The 16,632-nt window shown below is 45.9% G+C and overlaps 1 protein-coding gene across 8 annotated transcripts in view; it reads right to left on the reverse strand.

Annotated features, from left to right (window-relative positions):
* Window positions 1-16,632, reverse strand: part of BCL6B (BCL6B transcription repressor) — a 61,249-nt gene that overhangs the window by 8,423 nt on the left and 36,194 nt on the right. For 6 of the 8 annotated variants that reach the window (XM_085880030.1, XM_085880032.1, XM_085880035.1 and 3 more), the window contains 3 exons: window positions 7,800-7,980; window positions 7,141-7,356; window positions 6,416-7,009 (listed from right to left, as the gene is read on the reverse strand). In XM_085880030.1, coding sequence (XP_085736156.1) covers window positions 6,416-7,009; window positions 7,141-7,356; window positions 7,800-7,954 — 965 coding nt within the window. In that variant the 5' untranslated portion in view covers window positions 7,955-7,980. Of the gene's footprint in view, window positions 1-6,415; window positions 7,010-7,140; window positions 7,357-7,799; window positions 7,981-8,239; window positions 8,480-16,632 lie in introns of those variants that run through there. The other 2 variants (XM_085880034.1, XM_085880037.1) reach the window with 2 other exon arrangements.

A 16,632-nucleotide genomic window follows, 5' to 3' on the forward strand; every position in this document is an offset into this window, starting at 1 on the left:
TTCCTGAGAATCCCTGCAAGTATGTCCTTGCAGAAGAGAATGTCAGGCTGAAAATACAACTTGAAACCTCAACTCCCCTCTGCCATGGATGAATCGACCTCCAAAGTGCCAAAAGAAGTGCAGGGGTTCCTATTTGCTTTATTGAGTGGAGAAATTAATCCAAAGAATCCAACTAAACGGCATGGGACAACATTGACAGACCAGAAGAGACTCTGACTGGGAAAGGGACATCACATCAGGTCCATGGCATAACAGTTAAGCCCAAGGTTTTTAGACCCTTTCCACTGAAAAAAAAACAAAAACATAAACCATTTGCCTAAGATTGAGAAGTCAAAAGAAGCAGACCCTCAGCGGTGTGGATGATTCTTTACCCATCTATACTTCTGGTGAAAGAATTGGACCTTGCAGCTTGAAAACGATTGATGCTGATTATACAGTTGGTAAAAGATTCCAAGACGGCGGTCTTCTAAACATTGTTGTCGAAGCAGGCGTTGTTGCTGAAGGCTCGGTTTCCAGTGTGATGGAAGGTCGTCATGAAAACAGGGCAGTAAGAACCCAAAAGTACACATTCATGAAGCACTGCTTCGCCTGACTTGGAAACTGTTCATTTTGTGGATGCACGATAATTACCCCCAATCTCATGGCATCCTTGGAAGCAGGACTAGAAGAGGGAAGTGATCGGCATGATGATATCACAAAGAAAACTTTTGAAGAAACCCTGGAAAATGAGCAGGTAAAGACACTGCTGCATCACTTCTTGAGCCACCTTGATGAATTGAGACACAACAACGGCCCATTGTCTGAATACTGCATGAGCTATGTCGACATGGTGAGTGTTTTACTTGACGTGATCCGTGCATCGAGGGAAGGAGACTGGCGGTTGCACATGGCATGCATTCGTGAATGTATTCCTTGGTGTTTTGCCGACGATAAAACCAACTACGCTCGTTACCTGACGGCTTACTATGCAGAAATGTCTCAGTTGTCAAAGAGGCATCCAGCTGTTTATGAGCGGTTCATGGAAGGAATGTTTTCTGTACAGATTGGACCAAAAGACACCTTTGGCAGGATACCTGTTGACCATACAATTGAGGAGACCATCAACAAAGACACCAAGACCCCTGGAGGAACTTGTCGATTCAGCCTGAATACGAGGGCAGTGAAGGATGATGGACGATGGATGATGGATGATGATGATGATTTCAGTGTAATGTATGGTGGCTGTAAATACAAAATAAACTGTTTGCAAGAGCTTACATGTGATCTTCGGAAGCCGAGTATGTCTGCACAACATATACATATTGTCTAAAAAAAAAAAAAAACATCGAACCAATAGGCGATCTTTTCCACATCATATTTCAGGGTGAAAGCTGCCACTGACAGACTGCTACCAGGCAGAAATGTGTTCCTGAATAGAAGAGCTTTCATGTGGTACCCATGAACCTTGGCCACACCGAGTGGTACCGGTGGCTCAATTTTGGGGCCGTACCTGACGGACTATTTGTTATGTTGTGCCCTGGTCTGTTCTTTGTAATCGCTTTTCCACGAGCCTCGACTGGGTATATAAAAACAAACAAACAAATAAATAAATAAATCGAAAGCCACCCTGTTTCGTTCGTTTCATTATCCCGGCGTCCACAAAGGAAATGGATTTAATCATGCCTCAAAGATCCTGGATTGCACATCGATTATTTTACTTATCTTGCTGCTTGTATTGTGATATTGTTTTTTTTATTTTATTAATTTATTTCTGTATTATAATCGTTATTTTTGGGGGGTTTTTTTTTTTTTTGAGGACCAAGTGCAAGATCGGGATGTAAAGTCAGCAGTTGCTGCAAGGTAAAGGTACATATGGGTAGATTTGGATGTGTAAAGGGACTCTCCACGGGTGTGTGTGTGCATGCCTGCATGCTTGGTTACTGGTGCCGTGGTGGCAAAGTCTCATCCCGCATCTTATGATGATGATGGGTGGTGGAGGTTTTAACGTTTAACCTCAGCAGCGTACGGGTGATCACATTTTCCTTTATCCTCGTGACTGTTTCTAAAACATTTGGTTATTTTATACGACTCGGGTGTGCTTTACAAAGGTTATATGGTTTCTCTTTGCGAGTTCCAAAGCAAAATATATTTGATAACACCCGATTTCCGAGCCATTTGCCGTATTAACGTGTTTTCTAAATTTCAGTCAAATATTTTTTGTACCTGTCATGATGATTGGCAGCTTCTTATAAAGATTAATGTTGAAACATTTATATAAATGCAACATTTTTTATAATTTGTTTTTTGAAATTCCGACAAAACAAGGTTGAAAGCTACTCAAGATTATTATTGGGTTGTATACATTACGTACTGTAGTCGGTAATCACACCGACTCCTATCTGCCGATATCGGCCAAACACCAACAAAAATAATATACAATGTGTGTGTGTGTGTCATTCATAAAGAATAACCTTTTCTCTCTGCTAACCTTCCCCTCATAATCTATAACTATCTCTATCTCTTTCTCTCTCACACATCCTTCCTTCCTTTGCCCACTCCGAATAAAGTGCAGCACCCTCCCATACATATCTCTCTCTCCGTCTCTGTCTCTTGTCTCCAGACATGTCCGGGCGGTGTAAAATGGATTTCAGACATTATTTTGTTTCCATCTTCACTGTTATTCTATGCAGAATCATTGAGATGAAATGGTATGAATCGTAATTAACACTCCACCGCACGTCTGCCTTCCCTTCCCCCACCCCTCTTAATATTCCCGTCAGCAAAGCGCCGGGTGGTATTTGCTGGTGTATACCATGAGAGATGTTTGTCTGTCTGTGTGTCTGTCGCCATTTTTCTCAGAGATGGCCATATGGATCTCGGTTTAACTTTCAGAGGTTAATCACTGGAATGTTTTCGGCTTAAAAAAAATAAAAACAAGAATCATTTGATTGTTTTTTTTTAATTGCTCTGTCGTGCCAAAGCCTTTGTAGCTCGATGAAAGATAATATTAAATGATCCCCGACACCATTCCTTAGTGGGTGGAGGGAAGCATTTTAGGTCCTCACAAAAAAACAAACAAACAAAACAAAAAATAATCTTTTTTTTTATTTCTTCAAAATGGCAAAACGATTATAACAGCACCAGGCAACGCCGGGCACACCTGCGTGTGTGTGTGTGTGTGTGTGTGTGTGTGTGTGTGTGTGTGTGTGTGTGTGTGTGTGTGTGTGTGTGTGTGTGTGTGTGTTTGAGATATATATATATATATATATATATTATATATATATATATATATATATATATTGTTGCGGTCTTCGCGCCCGCCGGCGTGCGACGGCCACGTAACTCGAATCGCGGCACGTCGCCCACCGGACGGACAATCCAGTCGTGACCCTCTCGGACTAACGCCGGGAACCAGTCACGGGTGGACCTTTCGGTCTCACCGCGATCGAGCCAATCAGCCCCCGCGTGGGATAGGGTTGCTCGCCAAATTCGAACTACCTAAGTACCCACGCGGAGGGTAGACCGGGCGATCGCACCTCGCCGCAGGTCGACTTCGGACACGGGCCACTTAAGCGACCCGTTCCGTACTATCAGAATAACCGAGCGGTGTTATCGTCGACCTCGACGGTTCGATTAATTATCGGGCGTATTCAGCCCACTACCAACCCTTTACGTGAAGCAAGATGGGGATTCAATGGAGGAAAAGACGAAGCGAAGCGGGAGAACAGTTCAACAATAAAGCACATTTATTCGCGACGAACGGAAAGCACACAAATACAATTCCACCAAATGCACACAAAAAAGAAAACACAATTCCATTTACACAAAAAGCAAACATAAAAGTGAAAAACACAGTGCAGAGCTAATACCGACTACCGAGCACACGGCAACACTTATACAATTCTACTTCACAGACGGCGCCGACAACACATACCCAAAACCAAGGAAAAGAAATACCCTCAAGAATGAGGTAGGCCTGGGGCCGAGACCTGGTCGGGCCTACCCGTCTGGTGATGAGACGCGGAGCGGCGATGGCCCCGCAACCCGCGGGCCTCGTGGACAGTGCCTGGCAGGGGGGTGGGAACGGGGCCCCCCTTGGTCGCACTATCTCAGCGCGGGGGGAAACAGGAGGGGGTTGCTGATGCTCGGGGTATAGAGGATCTTTATTATATGCGACGAGCGTCTCCACCTCGGCCAGGTCGCGCTGTCGGCCTCCTTCGGGTGCAGCTTCCTGCACGACGCGAGCACCCCCTCGTCTGGTGTCGCCGCCTTTCCACCGCTCCGTCCCCTCCGTTCCGACTCCCACGCACACGACGAGCAGCTCCACCGCCCGCGAAGTCTTGACCCTTTGCTTCCGACTCTCCTTCGCCTCGTTCCGACTCCTTCGCCTCCGTTCTGCTGACTCTTTCTCGTTCCCGTTCTGCTGACTCTCTCGTTCCTCTTGCGACTCCTTCGTTCCGACTTTTACGACTCCTTTGACTGACGAACACCGTCCTTTTATCCCCCCGTAACTTCGCCTTTGACCCCCTCCCTTTGACCTTTCACCTCGCTCCCCATTGGCCCGAGAAAAAGTGGGCGTGAAGGCTTTTTGATCCACAAATTTGCATATATCGATCGCCCTGGGGGCGGGGCCAATTCGCCCCTCGCTCACCGATTGGACGGCAAAAAGTGGGCGTGTGTCGTTTTGGATCCGTTTTTGAAGCACAAAATCCGTGATTGTGTACACGCTGTTCAACGTGCGCCCTACACGAGTCCAGCATCGGTGCCCATGAGTGGCGCGAGATGACGGTGATGCGATGGTGGCGAGTTGTGACGGTAAAGGTCGTGGCGGTTGTGGTGAAGCGGTGGTTGTGGTCGGTGGTTGATGTTGTGGTTGTGATCATGGCGGTTGGTCCAAAATAAAGATAGTAAAAGAAAAACGACTATCCTGAAGAGTCGCAGCACGTATAAATGACATGTATTCCCACTAGACAACGGGTTTGGGCCTAACTACACATGCACTTACCGAGATACCTCACCTAAGGGACCTGAATGGTGGTTTGCGAATCTGGTAACCACAACAATATATATATATATATATATATATATATATATATATATATATATATATATATATATATATATATATATATATATATATATTACTGGGTTATATTTACATTGTAAGCAACAAAATGCCTCATACATAGTTACATAATAAATAGCAGCAGTTGCAGCACGGCCTCCCATTGTCTTGGGTCCTTCACCTGCATTGAGCACAAGGCTGCACTTATTTTTGGATATTTTCATTTATGGACGCTTTTTTCTAGGTGTATTGGATTTGATGTCCGCCAGCATGCAAAAGATTAGCTTTCTACATCACCTGGAAGGTACCGAACATTAATATCAGTGAGTCAGTAGGTTGTTAGAATGAGCTTTGACAGAATATATATATATATATATATATATATATATATATATATATATATATATATATATATATATATATATATATATATATATATATATATATATATATATATATTTCTTTGCAGTTTATGCGATTTTACCATGCGAGACATAATCTGCTGCGATGCTCACCATAACAGTCAGGAGGTGCGTCTGATGGATGAACGCCGAATGTGGTCATCATTGGTTTGATATTTATCGGTATGATGTCCTGATGAGGGCAAATGAGCCCAAAATCCACCTAGGCAGCTCCGTTTGATGTTTAACTTATGTTTACCATGTGATCTTTGTCTGTTTAACAGTCGCCGGGCCGAGGCCTCGAGGTTGGAGGTGATGCTTTGGTGTAGGACTGTGTCCAATAGAGATCGGGGGAGTGCTCGTCACACTCTACATGTTTCGATCATATATATATATATATATATATATATATATATATATATATATATATATATATATATATATATATATATATATATATATATATATATATATATATATATATATATATATATATATATATATATATATATATATATACATATATATATACAATTGACCCCTCCCACACTCCTCCAATCGAAGAAGCTGCATAAAGCAGCCCCAAAAGACCTACACAAGGTAAGCGCTATGCTGTTTCGAACCCTTCCCAGAGTTCTTCAACAACGATAAAGACGTTCACACAGAGTACACACATGACAATCCCAATGCTATACACCCCCTCAGCTACCGGACTAGTTTCATCACTTATTGGTGAATCATCAGCTATAGCGCAGACAGCAATGCATACCAATGAGGCTCCCAAGCACGTACCACGTGCAAACGTCATAAGTAGTCAATATATATATATATATATATATATATTATAATATAAATATACTGGATAGCAGGAAATAGTATGCTTAGCAAATGTGTGATGGTAGGACTATACACAACGCATCTGATGATTATGATGGCTAAACTGAAGTGTCTGTAGAAAAGCAAAACCCACCTCTCCATCAGGTGGTTGAGACAGCTTGTTTGTGAAAGTTCAGAGTTTGTGTCATCTTTGCTTCCAACACTGGGACCTGGAATCGTCAGCTGATGTGCAGTGCCAGTACTGCTGGTTCCCTCGTGCTGAACTTTCTCCCCGACGTTTGTGCCAAACTCCCTTTCCACTTGCTTATCGTCATCACGTGGAAGGAACCTTTGCTTTTTCCAGTTGCAGGATTTTGGTGGAACAGAAGACACTCCACTCTTTGTGCCAGCCACAGAATTCACCCTCACCACCTGAGGCAAACTCTTGCAAGCTTCCTCACCCTGCTTATTGACACAACACATTGAGAGATCAGTCGTGATCACTTCAGCTGGTTTGAAAGGCTTTGCACCACATTCAACCAATGAGTCAGAGACTTCCTGTGGTGGTGGAGAATGGCGTGGGAGTTGAACCGGCACACCCAGGGTACCAAAGTTTGAAAATCGAGGATTGTTTGTACTGGTCGCCGGTGATACAAGACAAACTGGGATATCCAAAAGGTCTTTAAGAGGTGTCCTTTGAACTTGGGGTGGCAGCACACCTTCTCTTGGATAGTGAGATGACAGGACACTGTGGAGGTGATGGAAAAAAAAAGGCAGGCAAAAGAACACTGTGCATCGACATCCAAGCCATGATGTTAATAATAAATAACTGCAAGAACTTCACGACACCGACAACATCATGTCCCTGTTGGAACGCACCCAAGCTGCAGGAAATGTGAGCAGGCGGACACAACATGGTCCATGTTGAGGGCATGTGCAGCGGAGAGCACAGAATGTGCCGTGTCAGGACCAAGCAGCAGGCGTGACGTGTACATGAAGTCAAGCAAGATGGAAAGCGCGCTGGGTTCCACACCAGGTAAAGGTAACACAGAAATGGGTGCACGTTGATCCGTGAGCGCACAATAGAAGAATTGGCTGTGGGGCAGAGGGACGGTGGTGGAGGAGAAGTGCGACAAGAAGAGCAGAAAGTGTTATAAACATGAGATAGCAAACACCTGAGAGGTGGGCATAACAATGTGTATGGAATTCATTAAAGGTAAAACACGAGGAAGGTAGGAGACATTAATCTGAGGCAGGAGGGGGGAGAGGGTGGTGAGGGAGCTGGAGGACCATCGTGCATTGCTGCAAGAGAATAAGCCTTCGTAACCAATCCAAATGTTGCTATTCCATTCATATTGAAAAACACAAATGCAAGCCCAGGGTATGCATCATGGGAATGTCTCAAAAATGCCTTAAGACAAAACTCACAGACATTTTGATTATCAAATCCACAAGTTAACTGAACTGTGCATTGATTGACATTCATAACCGCCTACATCTTCCATTACATCTAACATCCGAAGAGAAACTGCAGATACCTGCAAGCCACCAAGACCGCTTTGTGTGCAAGAAAGCGCGTTCCACCAGCGAGCAAGGCCACATCTGTGAGGACCCCGTGAAGCCGCAGCTCCTGCAGGTTCAGGAGAAGGTCTCCGGCATGGCGGGTGAACTCACGCACGCAGCAGTCTGCCATTCTGGTCGCTCAATAACTCATGCGTTCTGTTGGAGAGAGACACCAGACACACACACACACTCTCAAGCACATATAGAATAAGGACGCTATACTGTTTGGGTTAATGACAATCACATTGAATCAAACAATTGTGCTGCAATCAACACCAAGCACATCCCATTGTAAATATCATTATAATGAACGAAAACGATACTACTACTCCATGTACCCAATTCGATGTGCAACGAACACTCAAATAATAATAATAATAATAATAATAATAATCTTGAGTGCATCAGGTACTACCATCCACCTTGAACACGACCGCAGCTTCTCGTGTAACCACAATAAACTTTTGGTCGGAAAAGTTTTAATGATCAAATCTATTCTTTGCGACGCATTTGGGGACAGGAAAGAGGAATGGGGATTGTTAGCTCCGGGTGAGATGGACGGGAAAATAGGTGGTGCAGTGCGTACGATGGAAGGGGACGGGGTGGCGGGGTCGAGACGCATGGCGTTATGAGCGGGTTTCCCGCTTGCTAGCTTTCCCGGTATTACTCCAAAAGCTTGCCCCGCGGGGGAACACCGCAGAGGCAACGAAGGGGGAGAGGGGGTGGTTGTTGTTGTTGTTCCGGGAATTGAGCGACGGATGGGGTGGGTGGAGACGGGATCGGCGGGAAGAGCGATGCGTGCGATGAAACTCGAGCCTGGATCGGAAGGGTTTCTGTGGAAGGGAAGGACAAGGAGCGGAAATTTATTTTTAAAATTCAACAAAGGGACTTCACTCCCTGGCCGTGTGATGTTCGACGAATCGGCCTCTGATAGTGCATGTTGGAAAAAATGCAAGAGCGCGGGAACATTTGTGGTTTTGCGGATTTGGCTCCTCCAGGAGTTCCAAGATATACTTTTCGCACAAGTCACAGCTCAGACAATAGGCGGTATGAGAGGCAGAACTGGCATTTCTTCGGTACCCAAGTGGCCCAGTACCGGGCTGGCTCAGGTGTGCTCCCTGTGGGACACGCCGACACTACTTCAACCAGTCACACTTACCACCCAGTTTTGAGCAAATCCGAACACCACTACCACAACCACGCTTTCCTCCGTCACACAGCACTACCAAGCATTCTCACTCCTTTACGCCTTTCACTTGCGGCTTTGTAACCTCGCATCTGCCAGATAAAATGATAGGTTTTCTGCCTCGTGTTGGACCTTCATCAATTCGACAAGCAAGTGAGATGCACATATACTCGGTTATTGAGGAACCGACGGCAGGGAATTGCAACAGAACCGTGATTCAGTGAGTTCATCTGTTCATGGATTCATCTGTGTCGGCCGATGTGAGGGTGATAGTTAGCCGAGTACATCAAGTTCTGTGTTGATCCCTGATAAAGCTGTGAAAACATATCCCAAGTAGAAGGGCACTCGGTAGAGTGCATTCCTTAGTCACGCAATGCCTGGTCCATGAGAACATGGTCCATGCCTGGTCCTGGTCCATGAGAACATAGTCCATGCCTGGTCCTGGTCCATGAGAACATGGTCCATGCCTGGTCCTGGTCCATGAGAACATAGTCCATGCCTGGTCCTGGTCCATGAGAACATGGTCCATGCCTGGTCCTGGTCCATGCTCGATATCGGTTTAGCCCTATCTCTCTATGGTGAAGAATCACTCAAAAAAATCATCAGATCTGGATCCTGATTCGGATCTTCACCAAAATCGAATCAGCTCGTCCTTGTCACACCCGAACCTGGCCACAAAATTTCATCCCCGATCCGTCCACAACTATTTGAGATATCCTGTACACAAACAAACAGACAGACAGACAGAAAGGGGTGAAAACATAACCTCCTTCACCTTCAGTGGCGGAGGTAATAACAAGCTGTGGATTACCGACTTAAGCCTTTGGAGATGATTGGAAGTGAAAATTATTCAGAACTAATTATATCGCAAGTTACAAAGTTGAAAGCAGATTAAAAACAAAAGTTTGAAGGGAATTTCAAAGGACATAACCCCCTGCTGCTTCTGGTAGAAAATGGAGACCATGATTGGATGCGTGGAGAAATCAGGGGCGAGCAGAGTGTACTGAAGACTTTGTAGATAATCTGAGTGATTTTTATTGTGAATTTGATGTTCATGATTTCGAACTGGAGAATGATTCCATTGTGGAAATGCGAAAGGATAGGATTCGACTCTCACCTGGATGAGAGTGTTGTAGTGAATGTGGATAAGGTTCCTAATGTATTTGCAAAGACTAAGGTGAGCGAGGCCACTGGGATCAAGGTGAGCAAGGCCACTGGGACCAAGGTAAGCGAGGCCACTGGGACCAAGGTAAGCAAGGCCACTGGGACCAAGGTGAGCGAGGCCACTGGGATCAAGGTGAGCAAGGCCACTGGGACCAAGGTAAGCAAGGCCACTGGGACCAAGGTGAGCGAGGCCACTGGGACCAAGGTAAGCAAGGCCACTGGGACCAAAGTAAGCAAGGCCACTGGGACCAAAGTTTGCAAGACCACTGGGACCAAGGTAAGCAAGGCCACTGGGACCAAGGTAAACAAGGACACTGGGACCAAAGTTTGCAAGGCCACTGGGACCAAGGTAAGCAAGGTCACTGGGACCAAGGTAAGCAAGGCCACTGGGACCAAGGTAAGCAAGGCCACTGGGACCAAGGTAAGCAAGGCCACTGGGACCAAGGTAAGCAAGGCCACTGGGACCAAGGTAAGCAAGGCCACTGGGACCAAGGTGAGCAAGGCTACTGGGATCAAGGTGAGCGAGGCCACTGGGATCAAGGTGAGCGAGGCCACTGGGATCAAGGTGAGCGAGGCCACTGGGATCAAGGTGAGCGAGGCCACTGGGATCAAGGTGAGCAAGGGCACTGGGACCAAAGTGAGCAAGGCCACTGGGGTCAAGGTGCGCAAGGCCACTGGGATCAAGGTGCGCAAGGCCACTGGGACCAAGATGAGCAAGGCCACTGAGACCAAGGTAAGCAAGGCCAATGGGACCAAGGTAAGCAAGGCCACTGGGACCAAAGTAAGCAAGGCCACCAGGACCAAGGTAAGCAAGGCCACTGGGACCAAAGTAAGCAAGGCCACTGAGACCAAAGTAAGCAAGGTCACTGGGACCAAGGTACGCAAGGTCACTGGGACCAAGGTACGCAAGGCCACTGGGACCAAGGTACGCAAGGCCACTGGGACCAAGGTACGCAAGGCCACTGGGACCAAGGTAAGCAAGGCCACTGGGACCAAGGTAAGCAAAGCCACTGGGACCAAAGTAAGCAAGGCCACTGGGACCAAAGTTTGCAAGACCACTGGGACCAAGGTAAGCAAGGCCACTGGGACCAAGGTAAACAAGGACACTGGGACCAAAGTTTGCAAGGCCACTGGGACCAAGGTAAGCAAGGTCACTGGGACCAAGGTAAGCAAGGCCACTGGGACCAAGGTAAGCAAGGCCACTGGGACCAAGGTAAGCAAGGCCACTGGGACCAAGGTAAGCAAGGCCACTGGGACCAAGGTAAGCAAGGCCACTGGGACCAAAGTGAGCAAGGCCACTGGGATTAAGGTGAGCAAGGCCACTGGGACCAAGGTGAGCAAGGCCACTGGGACCAAGGTGAGCAAGGCCACTGGGACCAAAGTGAGCAAGGCCACTGGGATCAAGGTGAGCAAGGCCACTGGGACCAAAGTGAGCAAGGCCACTGGGGTCAAGGTGCGCAAGGCCACTGGGATCAAGGTGCGCAAGGCCACTGGGACCAAGATGAGCAAGGCCACTGAGACCAAGGTAAGCAAGGCCAATGGGACCAAGGTAAGCAAGGCCACTGGGACCAAAGTAAGCAAGGCCACCAGGACCAAGGTAAGCAAGGCCACTGGGACCAAAGTAAGCAAGGCCACTGAGACCAAAGTAAGCAAGGTCACTGGGACCAAGGTACGCAAGGTCACTGGGAACAAAGTAAGCAAGGCCACCGGGACCAAAGTAAGCAAGGCCACCGGGACCAAAGTAAGCAAGGCCACTGAAACCAAGGTAAGCAAGGCCACTGGGACCAAAGTAAGCAAGGCCACTGGGACCAAAGTAAGCAAGGCCACCGAGACCAAGGTAAGCAAGGTCACTGGGACCAAGGTAAGCAAGGCCACTGGGACCAAGGTAAGCAAGGTCACTGGGACCAAGGTAAGCAAGGCCACTGGGACCAAGGTAAGCAAGGTCACTGAGACCAAAGTAAACAAGGCCACTGGGAACAAAGTAAGCAAGGCCACCGGGACCAAAGTAAGCAAGGCCACCGAGACCAAGGTAAGCAAGGTCACTGGGACCAAGGTAAGCAAGGCCACTGGGACCAAGGTAAGCAAGGCCACTGGGATCAAGGTAAGCAAGGCCACTGGGACCAAAGTAAGCAAGGCCACTGGGACCAAAGTAAGCAAGGCCACCGAGACCAAGGTAAGCAAGGTCACTGGGACCAAGGTAAGCAAGGCCACTGGGACCAAGGTAAGCAATACCACTGGGACCAAGGTAAGCAAGGCCACTGGGACCAAGGTAAGCAAGGTCACTGGGACCAAGGTAAGCAAGGTCACTGGGACCAAGGTAAGCAAGGGCACTGGGACCAAGGTAAGCAAGGCCACTGGCCCAAGATGGCATATATAATAAGTTTCTAAAATTGTGTCATCAACAACTTGCCCCAATGTTAACATATATTTATCAATCAAATTTGGCTTGTTTGACCAATCTCAATTTGCATATCAGGAAAGGAAGGAAATTTTGATTTTTCTCCCCTTAGCCGGTGGTCGTGACCCTTTGATTAGTCATTTACTACAATACAGAACAGGTTACTGAGCACAAGTATTTGGACACGGTGATCGATGCCAAATTGAAAGGGAGCAAATAAAATTCCCAAATGTTGACGGATAAAGCAAACCAAAGATTGTACTTTTTCAGGAAATTGAAAGAGTTTCATGCCGAAAATAGCATTTTGGTTCTTTTCTGTCAATGTTTGATCCAAAGTACACATTCTTACTCTCAATTTGATACTAGTACGTCCATTTGGTGATTAGTCAAAAGAGCGAATGTAAAGAAATTAGGCCTAGGAAAATTGCCCAGTGTGTAATACGGACAAACCTTCCCTCAATTTGTACCTTGTACGAGAAATGTGTTTCAGGTTCACAGGATAATCCAAGACCCATCGCACACACAAATGTTTGTTACCTCCGCAACCGAAGGTGGGTGGAGGTTATGTTTCCACCCTCGTTTGTCTGTCAGTTTGTGAGTAGGATAACTCAGAGTGATGAACGGATTCAGACAAAATTTGGTGGACAGGTTGCGTATGTGAAAAGGACCAATTTATTTGATTTTGGTGAAGATCTGAATCCAGATCTGGATACGATAATGTTTTTAATTCCATAAGTGATTCTTCGCCATTAAGAGGAGGAGAGGGAGGAGATTGGGACCATACTCTGTGCAGAGCGTTGGTGCTGCCGAAGCAGTCTCCTTGGTTATTGGGCACAATCCTGGACGGGTCACCAGCTCGACGCAGTATACCAGCATGCTGGCACTCATTTTGCTGACCTCGCAATGATGACAGGTCGAGTTAACCCCACCTGGTATTAATTCAACAGCTGAGCGGGATTTGAACTCAGGACCCTCGGATCCAAAGCTCACCACCCTAAACCATCATGCCAACACCAGGCATGCCATTGAGAGATGGGGCCAAAAACGATATGCAAAATGATATTTCAAAAATTTATGGACGGATTCAGGTGAAACTAGGTCGAGGAGTTGGGTACCGTAAGCCGATTCGATGGTGGTTCAGGTCCAGATCCAGATCTGGACTATCAATGGGATACAAAACATAAACTGTTCAGCCTGGCGGGGTACGTATTCCACCAAGTGCCGTCCTCGTTTTTATTTCAATAGTTCAGGTGTTGGTCTTCAAGCTCACTTACCTTATGCTGTGGTTTTAGACTATTATTTGTTCCAAATTCAATTCACATGTTCAATGCTAACATAAAAAGGATGTGATGCACCCTATTTTATGGAATTGCAGGTGGATGGAAAATCTCCATTTTTCACATGGACAATAAAAAAAATAATTGAAATGAAATTAAATAAATGTACGACAATTAGTTACCTCCTCCACTGAGGGTGAAGGAGGTGATGTTTTCACCCCTTTCTGTTGGGTCGTCGATAAAGTCGAAATTTTTTTTTTTTTATCTACCCTTATTATCTGTATTTCCGTCGATATGTTTGTCTGTCTGTCTGTCCCTCTGTTCGGTCCAGTGCTCCGTTAATACAATGGCGATTTCGATGAAACTTGGTGGGTAGGTTCATACCATGACCGAGTTGTGTGCAAATGAGAACTGTTGCTATGGAGACCACCGTTGCCTAGTAACGGGACTTTGAAATTTTTGAAAAATCATAAAAAATTATTTTTGCGAAAATCAAAAATAGGGCCACGAGCGACTGTGGTCAGTATTCAGCCATATTGTCAAAAATTTCCAGCCGGATCCTATGAAAATTGTCGGAGAAGATAGACTTTGAATGAACCCTGGTCGAAAACAATAAAAAAACGAAACTCGTTATATCTCAGAGACTATGAGTCAGATATACATGAAACTGGTATGGTAGGTTCATGGTATGTCCTAGTTATGTGTGAGAAAGAACCGTTGCTACGGACCCCTCCGTTGCCTAGCAACCGCCGAAAAACCTCTAAATGTGGGGGTATTTTAACGAAAAAAGAATCTGCAGCATTAACCCTTGAAGCTGGAATCATGAATTTTTTTGTGCTTAATCCTCAGGTCATTTCCCATCGAACGGGCCCATCGCGTCAGGTTCTATTGGGTAGGCGACTACCCATGTCCGCCTACCGGCTTGTCTGTTTGTTTGTTTGTTACTTGCAAAATCGAAGATTTTTCAAGTATATTGGTCGGTCAATTGTGTTAGTCTGTCTGTCTGTCTATTGCCTGCAGGCCACAAATTAAAACCGATCTTCATGAAATTTCAGCAAGTTGTCGAGGTAGTCTCGACTGAGAAGCCTTTTGATTTCGAGGTCAAAGGTCATCTTGAGGTCGAATTTCTAAAATCGTCATTTTTCTTCCGATCGACTTGAAAGTTGAACAGGATTTGCATTATTGCATCACTGAATTGGGAAACCAACTATATTTGAGGTCAAAAGGTCAAGGGTCAACTCAAGGTCAAACTTCTAAAATCATCAATTTAAATCTGAAAAAGAATCAATTTTCCTCCGATTGACCTGAGGTTTGATCAAGATTGTCAATTTTAATATTGATGAAATGCACAATTTGATGTATCCATGGCAACCTTTGGAGAAAAGGGGGTGGGGGTGGATTTTGCAAGTATCGTGCAGAGCACGATGTCTTTTTCTTGTTTTCCTGTCCGTCTGTTTATTGCCTACAAGTCAATTTTAAATCGATCTACAAGAAACTTGGTGGACACTTTGGGTGCGTGACAAGAATGAGTCGATTCACTTTTCGTGAATATCCGGATCCGGATCTGGATGTGAAAATTTTTTAAGGGATTCTTCACCATTGTGAGACAGGGCTAAACCGATATGGAACACGACATCTCAAAAAGTTGTGGACGGATTCGGATGAAGCTTGGTGGACAGGTTGGGTGTGTGACCACGCCGAATTGCTTTGATTTTGGTGAAGATCCGAATTCGGATCCGACTACTAGAATTTTTAAAGTGATTCTTTGCCATTGAGAGATCGAGCCAAAAATTATATATAGCACGATATTTCAAAAATGTATTGGGCCAAATATGTTCTCGTGGAACAGGCATGACAGGGCGGAGGTACGCGCTCTACCGAGTGCCCTTCTATAGTTTTCATGAATCAAACCTTTCGAATTTGAGTAGCAATGTCAAATCATTGCTTTCTGTCCCGCCTTAATAAATGAAAAGAACCTGCAGTGCTCTGAACACCACACGAGAGCGCCGTTGGTCCACATAAGCCTTCTTTACTTTCGAATAATGTTGATGTTTAAACCACTATTTAAGGGAATTGTCAAAGAGAGGTGGTCTGGTTTTGTTTCCAGACCCGACGATAAACTGTCTGGTGCTCCACGGGTAGTTTGTTACATCACACGGTGCACCGTCCATCGTGGGATGGACATTCAGCCGGGTGTCCCATCTGTCGGCATTAGCTGACCAACGTTAAATATCCCAGGGTATCTTTCAACGAATCGTGGGCGAATCATCACCAGAACCCTGACCACATAGCCTGCCGTATTCCCGCACGCAGGAATATGGATCAGCAGTACCTGCCACCTCGGCTGCCCACATTACCATAACCATAGCATCTTAAACCCGGCATTTACTATTATCACAGGTTTTCAGTTCAATCAAGTTTCTGGCTTTTTTTTTTTTTCTTGCAAAGGACTTTTAAACTGTCGCGACGTCTGCTTCGACTTGGAATCTAAACATCAACCTTCTGGTAATAGAAATGCACCAAAGGACGACAGAAACAATAGACTTTGGCTTTGATGTGTACGTCTCCATACTTTCCCTCCAATACCCCGTGGGGACATCAAGAGAAAACCCGACTTCGTTGGCTGCCGTTTTTAATCAGCTGCCAAGCAGTCTGAAGGTCCACACCGAATCCAAGCCTACACCACAAACGGTCCTCTTGAACCCTTCCTTCGACGCTTGTCAAGATAAGACAGTTCCTTGGATCAATTCCACCGACGACTGCATTTCTCGTCTCGGATTTCC

This window comes from Eptatretus burgeri, chromosome 4 (genome assembly GCF_056783735.1).
Source record: "Eptatretus burgeri isolate ZD-2024b chromosome 4, Ebu_testis_v1, whole genome shotgun sequence".
Classification (NCBI taxonomy): domain Eukaryota; kingdom Metazoa; phylum Chordata; class Myxini; order Myxiniformes; family Myxinidae; genus Eptatretus; species Eptatretus burgeri.